Raw genomic sequence first — 18,243 nt, 5'->3', positions numbered from 1 at the left:
ACAATGGAAATGAATCTTGAGATTTTATATAGCGCAATATCCACTAAACGTGCTCAAAGCGCTTTACAAGGGGTCCCTGACCAACAGCAATACTTAACATGTAGGACGAGACATGACACTTGTAGGCGAGATTACAATGGGGTTTTTTTTCCGACAGGTTTACGGCCTTGTACTCATTTTATACCTGGGTTCTGTGAGGATATGTGGGTAAAGAGACATTTCCAAGGACTCAACTATGTGCCGCTAAGAAAAGGACTCGAACCATGGACCTATCTGAAGACGAGTGTCCAAAGTTTACTGTTATACATAGTTTTGTATGTTACGATTGATCTGGCGGGTATAACTGGCGACTATTTTACATAAACGCGTACTATTAATTGAAATTAGCGATGCCTATTCTGGTTACGTGGGATTCCCGATAGCTAAGTTGATAGAGAACTTGCTCCGCTCGTTCCTGGGTGAAGTCGAGATTTTTTCTGACCCCCGCCTTTTATACACCCGGCAGTTATTGGGTAGCTGGATCTGTTAGATCTAGCTGAAAGTACTTTGCGACAGACTAGCGTTGCCTGTTTAACGCTACAGAAATCGGGATAAACTCCGGCTCCATGGGCTCTGAAGGACTACTAAAAATAACAATTCTGGGGACCATCGAGAGGGGTAACTTTGCCTCTTGAATTTTGGACCAATTAATTTTTGTGGCAATTTTTTTCCTTTGATAAAAATTCAAGTTTTAAACGGGTACAATAACTGCAACAAAGCTGAGATTACTCAAAACACTTTAAATTCACAGCTGCAAAGTTTCCCTTTGAGGAAAATTTACCCCAATAGGATTCAATAGTCTGATGTCACGTCCGCCCAGCAACGAGCAGCTTGGTTCTAAACAAAGAAAATCATTACTTTTTATTCTCCATGCTGGCGAGAACTTGCTCACATGTCATGTGATCAGAATGTATAAAAGTCAAACATGATCAGATTTATAATGTTTTTCAACTCTGGATACACTTTTATGCTCGTCGGAGAGGTATTTCATAAGGGCGTCCGACATTGTTCCGATAGTTTAGAACCAGTTACTAAGTTACTATGCGTCATTACGAGGGAAATGACGTCACGACTGTTGAAGTCTATTGACGGCACATCTTGTTTATTTCAGGGAAAGATTAATGAAATGCCAGAATAAGTTCAGCAATCTCCGAATGCACACGATGAGTTATCACAGGGCTGTGGAACAGATGAGGAAGAATGGGGAGAGACAGACCTCGAGGCTAGACGATGTACGGAGGCAGTCTTCCTTCAAAGGAAATTGGTAATGAAGGGCGTCTTAATCATGGGCGATGTGCACATATTTGCCGGTCTGGTAACCGAACAAATGTATGGGCCTGCTTTAACATTGTTGTAATGGACAATATTTTGCGTTGGATTGAGAGGATTTTCATTACATCAATGAATGGGGCCATAACTATTTGGAATATCAGACCTGCAACTATGTGCACGTCGGTTATGGGGTATTCTGAAGAAGAAATAAAACGATTTTAAAATTTTGGTCACAAAAGTCCTCCTTCAAATATCGACGAATTAAAAAATGACCATCTTGACAAATACTTCGCGAAGTCCCAGTTTTCAGAGTGTTCGCCAAGATGAGGGTCATTTTAATCCTTCGACATTTAGAGAACGAGATTTCTGGCCAAAATTTTCAAAGACAGAAGTTTTTTTTGTTGTTTTGAATGTTGCTATTTTAGATTATATTCTTATATTCATTATTGGATTTTGATGCTACTGTTGTTGTTGTTGTTGTTGTTATTGTTGTTAATACATAATTTAATTTTGCTGTTATGTCTGACTTACAAATCAATATAACAATTTAGGGAAGATATTCTGGGTGGGGATCCTGACCTCCCATAGTGGGCAGGGAGGTACATGCTGTGTCTTCTATCCCCCCATACCCGTTTTCCAATTGTTTCTTGTCATTGTCTTGGAATGAGATTGCTTGGTTTTGTCCTGGTCCTGGCCAGATGCCCTGGCTGAGAGGGAAACATTCTAATGTATAGTTAGTTTTGGGAGATGATATTTTTTTCATTGTAAATCATCTCTCTGTTATGCACTGTATTATGCTTTCTTTATATTATATATGCTTTGTAAAACATTTGAGTGTGTTCCTCTTAGCGGGGACCTGTGCTTATGTCTGGATGAGACTTTTAGTGATCTCAAACTAAGTACTTTGATAGAGTGCTTTTGGAATCTACACCTGTTTCTTATTTGAACCAATTCCCCTTTGTCTTCCCTTTTCTTGGATGCTTTATTGTAATTCTAGAACTTTTTACTGTCCCATTTCCTTCCTTTTTACTGGCGCTGATATGACCTTAATGTGTTGAAGCGCCGTAAAACCCTTAAAAACAAAAACATAGGGAAGATATTCATCACGATAAGGATGGCCTGGTATCGAAGTATTATATATTTGGCTGTCTCTACTTCAAAGAAAGATCTCAAACGACCGAGACAAAAACGAGTCGTCAAATTCAATGACAACCCCTTTTCTTAAACAAACAAAACAAAACAAACAAACAACAACAAAAAACCAGGATGCTATGTAGACAATGTTGATGATATGATGATGATGATGATATGATGATGATGATGATGATGATGATGATAATGATGATGATGATGATGATGATGATGATGATGATGATGATGATGATGATGATGATGATGATGATGCTGGTTATTATTATTATTATTATTATTATTATTATTATTATTATTATTATTATTATTATTATTATTATTATTATTATCATTATTATTATTATTATTATAACAATAGCAAAAAAAAGGATAATGATTTGGTCACATTGAAAATCGTGTTTCTATCAACTGTTCCTACATTTTACAATAGACCCTCCTTAAAACTTTATACCATTTACTAAAGACGTTTCATACATATTATTATAATTAAGGCATATTTTGATAGATTTATTTAAATATTCGTTTACCAAACAGGTACACCGATCTTCTACACAACTTGTCTCCAGAAACCAAAGAAATTTGGTATTATCGAACGGTCCTGCAGAAACTGGCCAAATATGGACTGGTAAGAAAAATTTGTTCTTTTGAGTTCTTTAGGGCTATTCCCTTCAGTAAATCTTTAAATCCAGCATGAAAACTTGCTTGCAGATATTGTTTGAATGATATTTAGCGTGTGCTCAGGATTTTAAAAATATAAGGGCTCATATAATTTCGTGATTTTAACTCTTTCCTTCCCAAAAGTATTCAGGATTTTTCTAAAATGGCATAGCTATTCAACTCAAAAATTAATTTCTTTACATTTTAACACAGAAGCAAAAAGAACATACAATACATAACTCTGTGCAGAAAAATAAGCTTTACAAAACAGCATCAAGTTATTATGACTATAACAATGATTTTTTCTCCAAAAGTTGTGGTTTACAAAACAAATCTGAAAAAGAAAAATGTTTATTGAATCGTAACGAATGTGACGATTTTCCTGTTGTTGGTAAGGAGAGAGTTAATGCCTATTGTTCAAAAGCCGTGGTACTTAGTGCATCATTAAAACCGTACGTTTGAAAATAAATATATACGTATCCAAGATTTTGGCCAGAAAACTCGTCCTTCAAACATCAATCAAATAAAATGACCCTCAGCCAGGTAAAAGCTCTCAAACCTGGGACTTAAAAGGCAGGCTTCGCAAGTCTCGGGTTTGAGGGGTTTTGCCAAGATGAGAGTCATATAAATCGACCGATATTTGAAGGACGAGTTTTCTGTCCAAACTTTTAGATACGTGTTTGTTTTTTTTTCCGAAGTTTTCAGAGCATGACAGAAAAGATGGATTATTTTTCATGAGATTTATACCTTTTTTAAAAACATTTTTTAACCTAGAAAACAGTATACTAATCAATTTTATTTAGATAGGAAATTGTTTGTATTGCACTCACGAGGTTTAGTCCTAGCAATGATTTTTATTTGGTAGAGGAGTTTGCCGTTACAGTTATTTATTAATTTTAATTTATTTTTTTCGTTTTGCTTTATTTTGGTTTTGTTGGGTTTTTTTCGCGTTTTTTTTTGGTAGTTTGTTTGTTTTATTTTTTTAATTTTTATTTTTTTACTTTCTTTTTGTTTTTTTTTTTGGGGGGGGGGGGCAGTTAAAAACAAAACGCACTATAGTTCATTTTACTTGCAAACCATCAAAAGATTGACACACTCTTGGCAAAATAGAGGTGATATAGATCTATCATGACGAATGGAGCACAGGGACAGATTTACATTGTGTGCTTTCCTGGTAATGTGCATTCTTATAGTTACAGTGGAATCCTGATAAAGCCAACACACCGCCGGACCAGAAAGATTGGTGTTGACTTTAAGCAAGGTTGACTTTATCCATTATCAATGGGTCACACGCTTAGATGAGGAACAGAAAATGTGGGACCAATGCGAGGTGTTGTTAACATTATCTCACTCAATCCTAGAGAATTTCGTTTCTTTTCAAAATTGAAAAAAATGTATTAAAAATGAGTATGTTTTATTCAACTATCATTAACATGCAAAAAACAAAAACATTAGCTTTGATACTAGGGTCTACGCCTATAATTTGTGTCAGAGAAATGTAATAAATAGGCATGGAGTAAAAGTAAGCCGGGTAAAATACAGATAAAGTCGGTGGTAGGGTTGAGTGAGTTAAGAAGAAGTTGACTTTAGGAGTGTTGGCTTTATGGGGATTCCACTGTAACTGTCTTTTTCAGCGATACGTTTTTTTAATGGAAGGAAATGCATCATTAGAGAAAGTGAAAGTTGTTATATCCTTGTGAGATAGATGATTTAGATTGGTTAATGCGTAAAATCTTTATTGTAAGTAGCTTTTTTATTTATTTTTTTTTTGGTTATTGTTGAGGAAATCCTATAGTCTCATTATGATTTGTTCTATTTCAAATGCATGCACCTAGTTTAGAGTTTTAATTTTAATAATATAAATGATTATTATTATTATCATCATTATTATTACTATTATTATTATTATCACTATTATTATTATTATTATTATTATTATTATTATTATTATTATTATTATTATTATTATTATTATTATTATTATTATTGTTATCATCATCATCATCATGATTCTTATTATTATTATTGTTATTATTTTATTATTATTATTATTATTATTATTATTATTATTATTATTATTATTATTATTATTATTATATTGTTATCATCATCATCATCATCATCATCATCATCATCATCATCATCATCATCATCATCATTCTTATTATTATTATTATTTATTATTATTATTATTATTATTATAATTATTATTATTATTATTATTATTATTATTGTTATAATTAATATTATATTGTTATCATGTTGATTATCATTATTATTCGAAATGTATTATTAAATACAAACCAAAGGCTGCTAGACTAATAACAGTCTTTGGTGCCAACTTAAGCTTGCCAATGCCATGATGTATAATAATATCATCTAAATGAATGAACTTTTTTTCCAGATTCCGGTTTCTACCGATGAAGATAGTGTAGGTTAAAACAATAAATAAAACAAAATAAAAACAAAATCCAAACAAAACCTGTAGTTAATTAAAAAATTTCTGACCCGTCGCTTCGATCTGGTGTTTTGTCAGAACGAACAATCTTGATGAAGAAATTAAAGTTTATAGACAAATGAAGACAAAAGGGGAATGAAAAGGCACACTATGTCATACTGATTCGGTTTTGAGAAATCACAATTTTAAATTTTGGAAGTCTTTTCCTCGCTATTGGTGTTGGGGAGTGTGTGTGGGGGGGGGGGGGGGGGGGGAAGTCCCTCTCTTTGAAAGAAAAATGAAAAAAAAAATCCCCATCCCAAAACAAAATCTTCCTCGAACCTCAAACCACCCGATAACCTGTAAGAGGTGTAACTCATCAAATTTTATTTTGTAACGTGTGCTATATTTTTCACACTGGAGTCTTCAAATGGTAATCGGACAAAAAAGCCTTAAGTTCTCCATTAATTTTGTTTTCTGTCAATTTTAGCAGAAATCTCAATCTTCTTAATGACTGCATTTATTTTAAATTAAACATATATATTAGGCTATAATTATAATGTTAAGCATCAGGGCCACTTGACATAATACTGAATTGAAGCGAATGGTCACATTTTTACCCTTTTTTAGATTTGACCTCTATATCCTATCATATCATTTTATTTGTTTGTTTGTTTGTTTGTTTGACTCCTTTAACATTGCTATTTTTACGATCTTCTTCTGTGTTTTTCTTCTTCTCCTCCTCCTTGTCTCCTCTCGCTAACAAAATTTAATTAAATGCTACAAAATTTTGATATGAATGAGAATATAAGATAGATTTACATAGAAAGTTTGTAGTGCCAGAACATTATGTGGACGATTAAAAGACCCCCCCCCCCCGTCCAATGTAGATATACAGTTCTTAGTGCCACAAAATTATTTAGATGATTAAAAGATCCCCCCCCCCCAAATAAATAGTTCAACAATGTCATTTTAACTCTTTCCTTAAAGTATTTCCTTTCATTATTTTCCCAAAAATGCCAGGCTTACACAGCAGAAAAATTGATTTTTAAAAACTCAACAACCTCTCTACAAAACTTATTAATTATACAAAGATCATTCTTCAAAGTTTGTGATGAACAAAATAAATCTGAATAACAAAAATGTATATGGTGTCGTAACAAATGTGACGATTTTGCTGCAGGGGTCAGGAGAGGTAAACGCACTCCAATATTTTAAATCTAAGCCGGTGTGTATATTTATTTTCAGGTCTGATAACTCAGAGTATCGTGGGCTCATTTATTGTTGTATTGTAATTTCTCTCAAATCAACGGGAAAAAAACAAACATTGTCCATTGCAACAATGTTAATACATATCCATAATTATGTTCGGGTTTGAGATCTGCTAATATAATTTTGAACACTTAGATCAAAGCCTAAAGTCAAATTCTTGTCACGGTCTTTTACAATAGAAAGAGTGCATGCGTTTTTTTGTTTGTTTTTGTTTTTTACAAGATGAGGGTTCATTTTAATCGATCGATATCCTCAGGACCAGATTTCTGGCCAAAATATTTAAATTGTTGCTTTATTTTTCAAATACGACAGAACAATCTGTCTTGAATTTCTCCAGTTACCATCTTTCGGTGTTTGTAACCAAATTATTATACCTAGACGCCAATGACATAATCTGACAACATTGAATAAAGTGACTGATGTATAGTTTACCATTTTAATAATAATAATAATGATAATAATAATAATAATAATAATAATAATAATAATAATAATAATATAATATAATAATAATAATAATAATAATAATAATAATAATAATAATAATAATAATAATAATGATAATAATAATAATAATAATAATAATAATAATAATAATAATGATAATAATAATAATAATAATGATGATGATAATAATAATAATAATAATAATAATAATAATAATAATAATAAAATAATAATAATAATAATGATAATAGATTACTTAAAATGTTTGGCAGCACTCTTTGTTAAAAAAAAACTCAAACTTAAACTCAGACATGAATTCATCAAGATGGCCACTAAAGACTTATAAATTATTTAAATTCGTTTAAAATATGATTAATGATGACACATTAATTAATATTGAATTATCATTAATGACCAAACAGTTATCGGGTCTCGGATTGGTAGAAACTCATGTAGAAGCAGAGAACTTGCTAAGCGTTAAAATTAAAACGTCAACTCATCGTGTCCTTTTAAACTTCATTTAGTTTTGGGTTTTTGTTTATTTGTTTTGATTTTCTTTGGGGGTTGGGGGTTGGGGGTTTGGGGAGGGAGGTGGTGGTTGCGAGTTTTTTAAATACTTGTGGGGGGGGGGGTGAGGGAGGGAGGAGGGGAGGGAGTTCCATCTCTTTCTCAGTGTAAATTCATATTTTTAAATTAAACTTTGTGATAAATTATGGAGCAGGCACTGATATAAAATAAAAATCTGATTAAATGTTCATGAAACAGTGCCAGATAGAGCAAGAAATAAAAATGCGAGAGAAAAAAAAAACAAAAACAAAAAAACATTCCAAAACAAAAAGTCTTCCTCGACTGGGGATCGAACCTGAGATCACCTGTAACTTATCAAATTTGATTTTTTTTCCACCCTGACAAAAATGTTTTCTTTTTTTTTTTGTTTGTTTGTTTGTTTGTTTGTTTGTTGTTTTTTTTTTTTGGGAGGGGGGGGGGGGGGGGGGGTTGGGTTGTTGTTTTGTTTTGATGTTTTATTTTACAAATACGAAGTAATGTAAATTAAAACATTAATTTTGCTGTAGGGAATTCTGTTCATTTATCTTATATTCTCACACCTCAATATCCCCCACCTTTTTTTTTGTCCCATGAAAAAACCTCCAATCCAATCCAATAATGTTTGAATTTGTATCTGCTGTCTTTATTACCCTTAGAAAAGGCTTTGAAACTGATCTATTTTATAAATATTTTACTATTTAAAAAAAAACTTTGGGAATTGGTGTGAGCATTAAAAATACTTTTTTTATACATATTACTCCATTTTGGAAAGCTATTTATACCATATTTTGGAAAGCTATTTATACCATATTTTGGAAAGCTATTTATACCATATTTTGGAAAGCTATATATACCATATTATTATTATACTAAAATACTATTTTTTAAACATATTAAAACACTCTTACAAGGGTTGTTTTGTTTGCATAGACATCAATATAATATGGAAAAATAAACGCTATTTTATATAATATTCGCTTATGCTGCATGTATCATATCAAGCTTAAGATCGCTTGTAAATGTTAAAAAAATAAAGTTTAATGGTTTTAATTTCTTTAAATGACCGGTTCTTGTGAAATCATCTTTTCCAATAAAGCCAGTGAGGGGGGGGGGGGGGGGGGTTCTTTCCGTGAAAACTTTCTTTTCTGTTTTTATTTTTAGAAAGAAAAAAAATGGGTGTAAATAATTGAGAGACTCGTGACAATTATGGACGCATCTAAAATATACAATTTGAGAGCAATTACTTTGTAAAAATAAGGTGTCCTATGTGACAGGTAGCAGGCAGTGAGTGGTGTAAAAATGAAAAAAAAATTAGCTTTTTATATAGCGCGATATCCACTAAATGTGCTCAAAGCGCTTTACAAGGGGTCCCTGGTCAACAGCAACATTTAACATATATAGAACGGGGCATGACGCCTGTTAGGCGATATTACAATTTTCCAGACAAAGACAACGCTGTTAACGGCCAGGTACTCATTTTACACCTGAGTACGGTGAGAGGATGTGAGTAAAGAGCCTTTTCCAAGGATTCAACTATGCGCCGAGCGCGAGGCTCGAACCCAGGACCTTCGATCCGAAAGCGAGTGTCATACCACTAGACCACATAGCCGCACGTAAAAATAAAGATCTTTTAAAAAGTGTGTTTGAAAATGTGCCAGACCAAACGAGAGATAAAAATGCGAGAAAAAAAACCATGCCAAAAATTCAGTCTGCCCCGAATCCGAGATTTTGAGGCAGAGTGATTTTTGGCATGTTTTTCATTTTTTCAATGCTTATATTTTTCTCTCTTGTTTTGTCTGGCACTGTAACATACAAACTTTTTCAGATCTTTCTCGTGTCGTCTTTAGACCCCGTCTGCCCTTATAAAATCGTCACTGTTCAGGACTCTCTCGCTCTCTCTCTCTCTCTCGCCCTCTCTCTCTCTCTCTCTCTCTCTCTCTCTCTCTCTCTCTCTCTCTCTCTCTCTATCTATCTATCTATCTCTCTCTGTCTCTCTGACTTCTTTTTTAGTTCAGATCCTTCTCGTGTCGTCTTTAGACCCCGTCTGCCCTTATAAAATCGTCACTTCTTTTTTAGTTTACCCTTGTTTTTCTATCTATACTGTTTGTTTGTTTTGGGTTGTTTTTTGTTGTTGTTTTCTTTTGGGTTTTTTGGTGTGTTTTTTTTTTTTTTTTTGTAGCCCTTCTGTAATTCATATTTTAAATCCACTCCATCATCATAAGGCCCCCTTATTGGGCCGAGATGATCACTAATGTGATTAGATCATGCAAAACTATTGAATCTCTTGACACACTTCTGTATTTGGGTCATGGTGACGTGCACTCACTCGCAGGTCTGATAACCCGATTTATCATGGGCTCATTGTTGGAATGGACATAATCTCAAACCAACGAAAAAAATTATTTTATCCATTAAATTACAACAACGTTAAATCAACCCCATAATTGTGTTCGGCAACCAGACCTGAAGGTGTGTAGACGTAGGTCTATGGGATGGTTGCTTTTATTTTCGAAAATAAAGAATTTTCTTGTAGTTTGTAGAATTCAGAAATTATATCCTGTTTGAAATAATGGTGATGGTTTTATTTCCTCCTATGGCTGTGATTAGCTTTATCAAGATCTAAAATTATACAACACACATAATATCTATTATTTCCCCCCCCCCCCCCCCCTCTCCAATTTTAACTTTTCTAATGTCTATACCATGGAGTCATGTTTCCTCTACTTGTTTTCGTTTATTTATCAACTGTATTATTTAATTCAAGTATTGACAATTCCGTCTTTGGTTTGTTTGTTGTTTTGTTTCGTTTTGATTTTGTTTTTGTTTTTGTTTTTGTTTTTTGTTTGTTTTGTTTTTGTTTTTTTTTTTGTTTTGTTGTTTTAAATATTTGGAGGAGGGTGTTTAACATGTTTCGTTTATCTCGTTTTGTTCTTATTTGTTGTTTGTATGTACGGTTCTTTGTTTGCTTTATTTTTTTTTCGTTTGTTTTGTTTTGTTTTGTTTTCGTTGTTGTTTATCTTATTAAAACCTTTGTTTGTTTCCTTACATTCCTATAATATAATATGTCTTGACTAGCCACTGTTTATTAATTCTTTGTTACCCCTATTTTTCCTTACAAAATTGTCGTCCAACATCAACCCCCCCCCCCCCAACCCCAAACCACCACCACCACCAACCGCCTCTCCTCATTTACTTATTTATTTATGATTATGTTTTATGAATCATTATCCAATGTTATCCTTATTCTTATTTTAGCCTCGAAATCGAATGAGTATCGCAAATGTGCTCAAGCAGGTATTTACGTGGTTGAGTGTTTGTGTTTGGGCACTACTACTACTACAACTACTACTACTACTACTACTACTACTACTACTACTACTACTACTACTACTACTACTACTACTACTACTACTACTACTACTACTACTACTACTACTACTACTACTACTACTACTACTACTACTACTACTACTACTACTACTACTACTACTACTACTACAACAACAACAACTAACTACTACTACTACTACTACTACTACTACTACTACTACTACTACTACTACTACTACCACATTGCGGGCACATGTTTTTACAGACACTTTAACCAGTGAGTTATGTCATTCTAAGGAAAGACACATATTTGGCCAGAAAACTCGTCTTTCTAATATCGATAGATTTAAATGACTCTCACTGTGGCACAAATTCTCAAAATTGGGATTTTAAGGAAGATTTCGAGAGGTCCCAGGTTTGAGCGTTTTTGCCAAGATCAGGGTAATTTAAATCGATCGATATTTGAAGAACAAGTTTTCTGGCCAAATTTTTAAATTCCGATTATTTTCCAGAGTACGGCAGTAAACTGGTTTATTCATTGTTTTTACTTTCTTTCATTCAATCGCACTTCTCACTTTCTAGCATGACGGCCCAAAATGGAACTGATAGTGAAGACTGTAAAACTTGCTTTAAGTTTATTTGTTTTACTGAGAGGAATATAATTATTGAGCTTTGAGCTTCTATATAGCGCAATATCCGCTAAATGTGCACAAGTCGCTTTACAAGGGGTCCCTAACCAACAACAGCATGTCACACGTAAAACAAAACATGACCGTACTCAGGTGTAAAATGAGTACCTGGCCGTTAACAGCGTTATCTCTTTCCAAAATAAATTGTTATATCGCCATGTCACGTCGTACATGTTAAGTGTTGCTGTTGGTCGGGGACCCCTTGTAAAGCGCTTTGAGCACGTTTAGTGGATATTGCGCTATATAAAATCTCAAGTTTAAGAGATTTTCTTCTGCCATTGTTTACATTGATGACGACTGTCCGAGAGGCGTGGTTATCTATGTGTCTATAGGACATTTTGTTCAGCTTGACTCATGGATAATCTATTTATAACTTTTGTAAACAAAGCAACGTGTTTACATTTATTAAGAAAAATCCAATCGTTTTGACAGCAAAAAAACGACGTGATGGATGACACGGTTGGACCAAAGCCTGAATATAGATCACTCCCATTGCATCCGGCTATCAGACCTTACGAAAAGGCGTACTTTGCCCCATTCCGTTCTATTTTAGATCCAATGATTTCAGGCACCAGTCCCACCTGCACGCCCATCTTGTCTTGTTTTGCACATTTAGAAGAAATGAATGAGTCCAACGTGTACTAATTTTCAGGTCTGGTAACCCAAATTGTTATGGGCTCATTGTTGTAATGGAAATGCTCTCAAACCAACGCAAAATATTGTCTATTACAACAATGTTAAATCAAGCCCATAATTGATTGTATTCGATTTCCAGGCCTGCTAATATGTACACCTAGAATGAATCCATAATTTGGTAAATTGCTGTGAATTTAGTTTTGAAAATTTTAATCTTTAGAAAACTTTTTTTGGTTTTCGCTAGACATTTTAAATGAAGGTTAAACAGATTTTCTAAAACTTAAAAGAAATGATATTATAACACTGAACCTATCGCTCAGTAAAAGCATAACTTCAGAAATTTGAGGAAAATGAAAGGTGATTCAAAATCACAACAGTCAATTAATTCGGTTTTATTGATTTTTAAAATTTAAAATGGTTCATATCTAAAGTGAATTTAACTTATAAATTTTATACGAATAATAATTCCTTTTTTTTATCTTTCTGTTTTCTCTTGTTGATCAAATTCAACCCTCACCTTTAATGTTTGAACATTTATTTATCAAAATTGAGTTAGTGACACATTTATTAATTTGAATATAAAATTTGAAATAAGGGATTTATCTAGATGTTGTTGTTATCCATTGGAAAAAATCAATGAAAATACATCAAAGGGCATTTCATTATTATTTTAATCTATATAATATATATATTTAATTAGAATAAAAAGCAATGACTCTATATTGACCATATCATTCTTTTCTTGGATATTAAAAGATATTAATTACATTATCATGACATTTATTCTTGTAATTTGATTCTCCAAATTTATGATTGCTTTTGTTAATTTCAAAGCCTCTTATTTAATATAAAAGTTATTGTTTCTGTTTGACACTTTCTACAACTATTTCATTACACATAACTTTACAATAAATAAACAAATTTCTGTTTTATTTATTTATATCTATTTATTTATGTATTTCCAATAAGATAAACGTTATTGATCCTTTATTGAAATTATAATTTAATGTAACATCGATATGTGACAAGACATTTCCACATCATCAATAAGGATCCATTTAATGTATTTTCCTGAACATAAATATGAATATTATATATAGTTAAATGTTAGGTAAATATATAGATAAATAAAGATAAATACATTGCACCTCATACCCTCTCGCATATCCTTATAAGAATTTTATTACGAGAGACGCTCTTGGGAAATGGTACACACGTTGCCGGAAATAGTTTTGAGATATTCTATGGGTAAATAAAAGTGTTTTAGAATTACCCGAAGAGATCTGAGATTTCCCAATGAGTATTCGCTGTTTTCTAGCACGTTCTTGGGAGAAGCCTTAACAGCTCATGTGAGGTAAAGACTTATTATTCCACCCCTCTCCCTAAATAGTAACGCGTAATGATATCAAGTTTACAATAATAATTTGTGACTTCAGATTATCAAATGTTTAATTTCACTCAAATAATTAGATTTTTGAAAAAAGAAGTAGATATCATTGAAATATTTTTGAAAATGTCTTTTACTCAGAGATGACGAAATCGGTATCGATAGAGGGGTGGAAATAAAGATTAGCAGACTTTGATGTCTTATTTTATCTAAAACAAACAAACAATCATTTCTATAGATTGTAGATTGTCTACTTCAAATGGTCATAAATCTGCCTTTATTTTCTAACATTTTCAATGAAATAAAAGGTAAAATAATATAGAGAACTGTCTTCTGGCTCACACCACACTAATAACAAAATTTCCGTAACATGCGACATGTGGACGGTCAGTTTCCCCGAGAGCGCCCCTCGTATTTTGTTTGCTACTCTGTGATGATCCTTTGTGAAGAATTCGGAGAGATCAAACTAGATAAAGTGTATTGGAAGAGAGAAAAAGCACTTTGGAAATACAATACAATTTGTAATTATTCGATTTATTAAATAAATCCTACACAACATGTAGTCACCCCTAGCTGGCATCTGAAAGTTACACCCCACCCCCAACCCCCAACAATTTGCGATGTGAGGCGTATTTCCACTTCTTTATGATAAAATAGGAGATGAAAATGTACATTTGCTTCGACAAAGATCTAAACCAATTCACCCCCCCCCCCCATCTCCCAAAAAATGGGCTAACTGTCTCAAGGGGAAACTTAGCATCTTTCAGTTTGGACCAATTGGAGTCCTATATTATTATGATTTAAGATTGGAAATTAATGGAACAAAGCTGGGAAAACTCAAAATGCTCCAAATCTATAGAGCCAAAGTTACCCCTTGATGCAAAGTTCCCCCTTGGTGCAAAGTTACCCCTTGATGCAAAGTTACCCCTTGATGCAAAGTTACCCCTTGATGCAAAGTTCCCCCTTGATGCAAAGTTACACCTTGATGCAAAGTTACCCCTTGATGCAAAGTTACCCCTTGATGCAAAGTTGTCCCTTGATGCTATGTTCTTCCTTGACGCAAAGTTACCCCTAGAATCAAAGTTAGCTCATTTGACGATACACTTGGGTGGCTTTGTTTTTTTTTTTTGGCTGCTTTTGTCATTTTGGACTTGATAAAAGTTGATGATTATTATTATATGTTGGGTTATTTCACAATTTTGATAATATTGCCTATAATAATTATAAATAATACCCCCATCTCTAGTTTTCTCTCCGAATTCTTCATGTGTTTTTATTATTCCATCGCCATGCATGCTATACTATTATACTGAATACATCAGATACATTTAATATAATTTTAGTTCTTTTATAATTGATTCCATAGGTTGAGAACACCAGCAAGCAAAGCGTCTACAAATTTCTCAAAGTCCTGGAGAGCCTACGCCACTGGGAGATCTGCTCACCCGATATTTCCGCCGCCATCGAGTTCTGTCGTGACAAAATCGTGGACATGTCCATAGACGAATACGAGGAGTGGTTCTCTCAAGCTTTCCCCAAAGTGTCTCGACCTCGAACTGCTCCTCCCGGCGCTAGCAGAGGTCAAGGTCAAGGTGAAGGTCAGGACAAGTCTCAAGGTCAAGTTCGAGCGTTGCCTTCAGCTGCTGGTGGTGGTGGTGGTGGTGATGGAAGGGTTAATAAAGAAAGTGGTGGAGGTAGTGGAACGAATAGGGTGAAAAGTAGTCTCAGTGTAAGGTCAAGGTCAGGGGCTAAGAGCGCGGTCTCGATTGCCAATGGCGCTGACGGGAGAAGAAGATTAGTACAGTCGGCGGTCGCCAGAAAGCAAAGGTGATAATTGAAAGGTGAATGAATAAAAAATAATTGAGCTTTATATAGCGCAATATCCACTAAATGTGCTCAAAGCGCTTTACAAAGGGTTCCTGGTCAACAGCAACATTTAACATGTAGGACGGGACATGACGCCTGTTAGGCGATATTACAATTTTTCGGACAAAGACAACGCTGTTGTCCGAATATATGATGGTTTTAGATTCAAATATCAAAGAGACAATAATGAATTGAATGTGGAGTCAAGTAATATAAAAAACGTGTCACAAGAGGTGTTCCGCCTTGTGATCTAGTGGTATTACAGTCGCCTTCAGACCAGAAGGTTCAGGGTTTGAGACCTGCTCTGAACGGGCGCATAATTGAGTTCTTGGAAAATGCTCTTTATTTACATTCTCTTGTAAGATGTGAGAATATTACGATCTTACTTTGTTTTAAAAAAAAAAGAAAGGAAAGCCAACGACAAGTGAAGGATAAGATTAGAAGTTTTGTCAAATACAAAGTGACTGTTACTCCAATCGGAAGTAGGAAACCGGAAAAGTAAACAATATAAGAAGTGGCCAGATAATTAAGGGAGAAATAAACTAAATTCTATTGGACGCCAGACTCTCATCGAAAGTATGTGTAAAATGAGTAGGCTACCTGGCCCTTGACAGCGTTGTTTCTGTCTGGAAAATAAATGTAAATTTGCGTAAAGAGTAAAGAGGCTTTTCCAAGGACTGAACTATTCACTGCCCGTAGCAGGACTGTAAGAAGACATTGCCGCACAAAGATTTCAGAGAATTTAAACATAAAAGGGATGTTGTATAAAAGGGAAAATATAAATTAAGGCAAATAGCAAGATAATTGTGTGATTTGATATTCACATATGTGACCTTTCGTCTCAAAACGGTATTATGTCGGAATGATCTAGATCCTTGAAACCCAATTTATAGCCAGAAATATCCGACTTGCAATGAGTCTGTATGTTTTATTGAAGAGAATGAACATCTTATCTTAGAATAATTCGAATTTTTGACCAGTATAGCTTTAATTTGACTTTTTAGTATCTGGTTCATCCCGACATAATACCCTTTTGAGACGATGGGTCACATATTATGTGACCTTCCGTTTTAACACAGTGTTATGTCCGGTTGATTTAGATTTTTGAGAACCAATTAAAATAAAATTCCCTTTATGCACCCCATAGGGGAAATTTGTCGTATGGGTCTCTTCTAAGGGAAAACTGGGATAACCAAGGCGTCAGCCGCAGTGCAGGGCCCCAAACTCAGTTATTAAGGCGAGGTGACTTGCTCAGGGCCACTACACATGGCAGTGGGTATAATACCGTTTTGTAACGATGGGTCACATATAGAAGCGTGTGAAGTTAAAGTGAATGTGTGCGTTCTGCTTGTGATTTCTTGTATGAAGTCAATTCACTATATATATATATAAATATATATATATATATATATATAATATATATATATATATATATATATATATATATATATATAATATATATATAAATGCGCCATAAATTTTGAATAGCAATATAAAGTCAACATGAACATTTGCTCATCCTTTTTTTGTCAATATACTTCTGTATGCATCAATTATTAGTGAAGGGCGGGTAGCCGATACGTGATACGTGATACGTGTTGCGTGATACGTATGAGCTGCTAAACCTCTATAATGTTAGTCCGCCACAAAACTAAATACCTATATGCAACATTTGCCCACAGGTCAAGAGGCGAAATTGCCAGTCGAGGCAAAGTTACGAATCTGAAAAGCTCTGTATGAAATAGTGCCAGACAAATTAAAGAGAAAATATAATATATATATATATATATATATATATTTATATAATATATATATATATATTATATTATATAAAATATATATTTCTGTTTTGTCAGGCACTATTGTATCCATCTTTTAGGATTGTAATCGTTCATATAGACCAATCTAACCAATTACTAGAAATAATATCATTTTATCATGATATATTCCCGACATTGACGGCTCTAAACTCTTTAAATATTACTGAAATATATATTATATTATATTATATTATATTATATTATATATATTATATTATATTATATTATATTATATTATATTATATTATATTATATTATATTATATTACTAATTAAATGTTATTTGTTTCAATCATGGCTTTCAAACAGTGAAAGTGAAAGACGTGTATAGCATTAGTCATTGAAGATTAAATCATATATTATATATCATGACTTTAAAGAAACATTTAAAAAGTCTATTACTTGAATCCGTGCAGATGTTTAAGTTTATTTGTTTAAAACATGACATTTATTGACATCAGCGATCCTGGACTTTTAAAAGTCACTATAACATGACATTAACTATTCTGGACTTTTAAATTATTACAAAAAATCTCTATAATATCAACTCTTACAGGGTGAAGTTGTTTGTTTAAATCATGACTTTTATTGGCATTATCGACTCGATAACACTTAAAAAATAATTTTGAGGAAATCTATGACAACAGCCCTTAAAAGTAGGAAAAGAAATGTATTTTTATTTGACATTTCACGC

At 33.3% G+C, this 18,243-nt stretch overlaps 1 protein-coding gene across 24 annotated transcripts in view; it reads left to right on the top strand.

The window, feature by feature from the left end:
- Positions 1-16,138, top strand: part of LOC144957124 (coiled-coil domain-containing protein 60-like) — a 75,511-nt gene extending 59,373 nt beyond the window's left edge. For 10 of the 24 annotated variants that reach the window (XM_078888142.1, XM_078888125.1, XM_078888133.1 and 7 more), the window contains 4 exons: positions 1,151-1,303; positions 2,998-3,088; positions 5,525-5,551; positions 15,231-16,138. In XM_078888142.1, coding sequence (XP_078744268.1) covers positions 1,151-1,303; positions 2,998-3,088; positions 5,525-5,551; positions 15,231-15,695 — 736 coding nt within the window. In that variant the 3' untranslated portion in view covers positions 15,696-16,138. Of the gene's footprint in view, positions 1-1,150; positions 1,304-2,997; positions 3,089-5,524; positions 5,552-11,077; positions 11,117-15,230 lie in introns of all 24 variants that reach the window. The other 14 variants (XM_078888126.1, XM_078888144.1, XM_078888141.1 and 11 more) reach the window with 3 other exon arrangements.
- Positions 16,139-18,243: the final 2,105 nt, after the last annotated feature.

The sequence above is a fragment of the Berghia stephanieae genome, chromosome 11, assembly GCF_034508935.2.
Source record: "Berghia stephanieae isolate SIO BIC M18660-M18661 chromosome 11, UCSD_Bste_1.3, whole genome shotgun sequence".
NCBI lineage: Eukaryota > Metazoa > Mollusca > Gastropoda > Nudibranchia > Aeolidiidae > Berghia > Berghia stephanieae.
The sequence above is the reverse complement of the archived record's forward strand: the minus strand, read 5'-3'. Positions and strand labels throughout refer to the sequence as shown.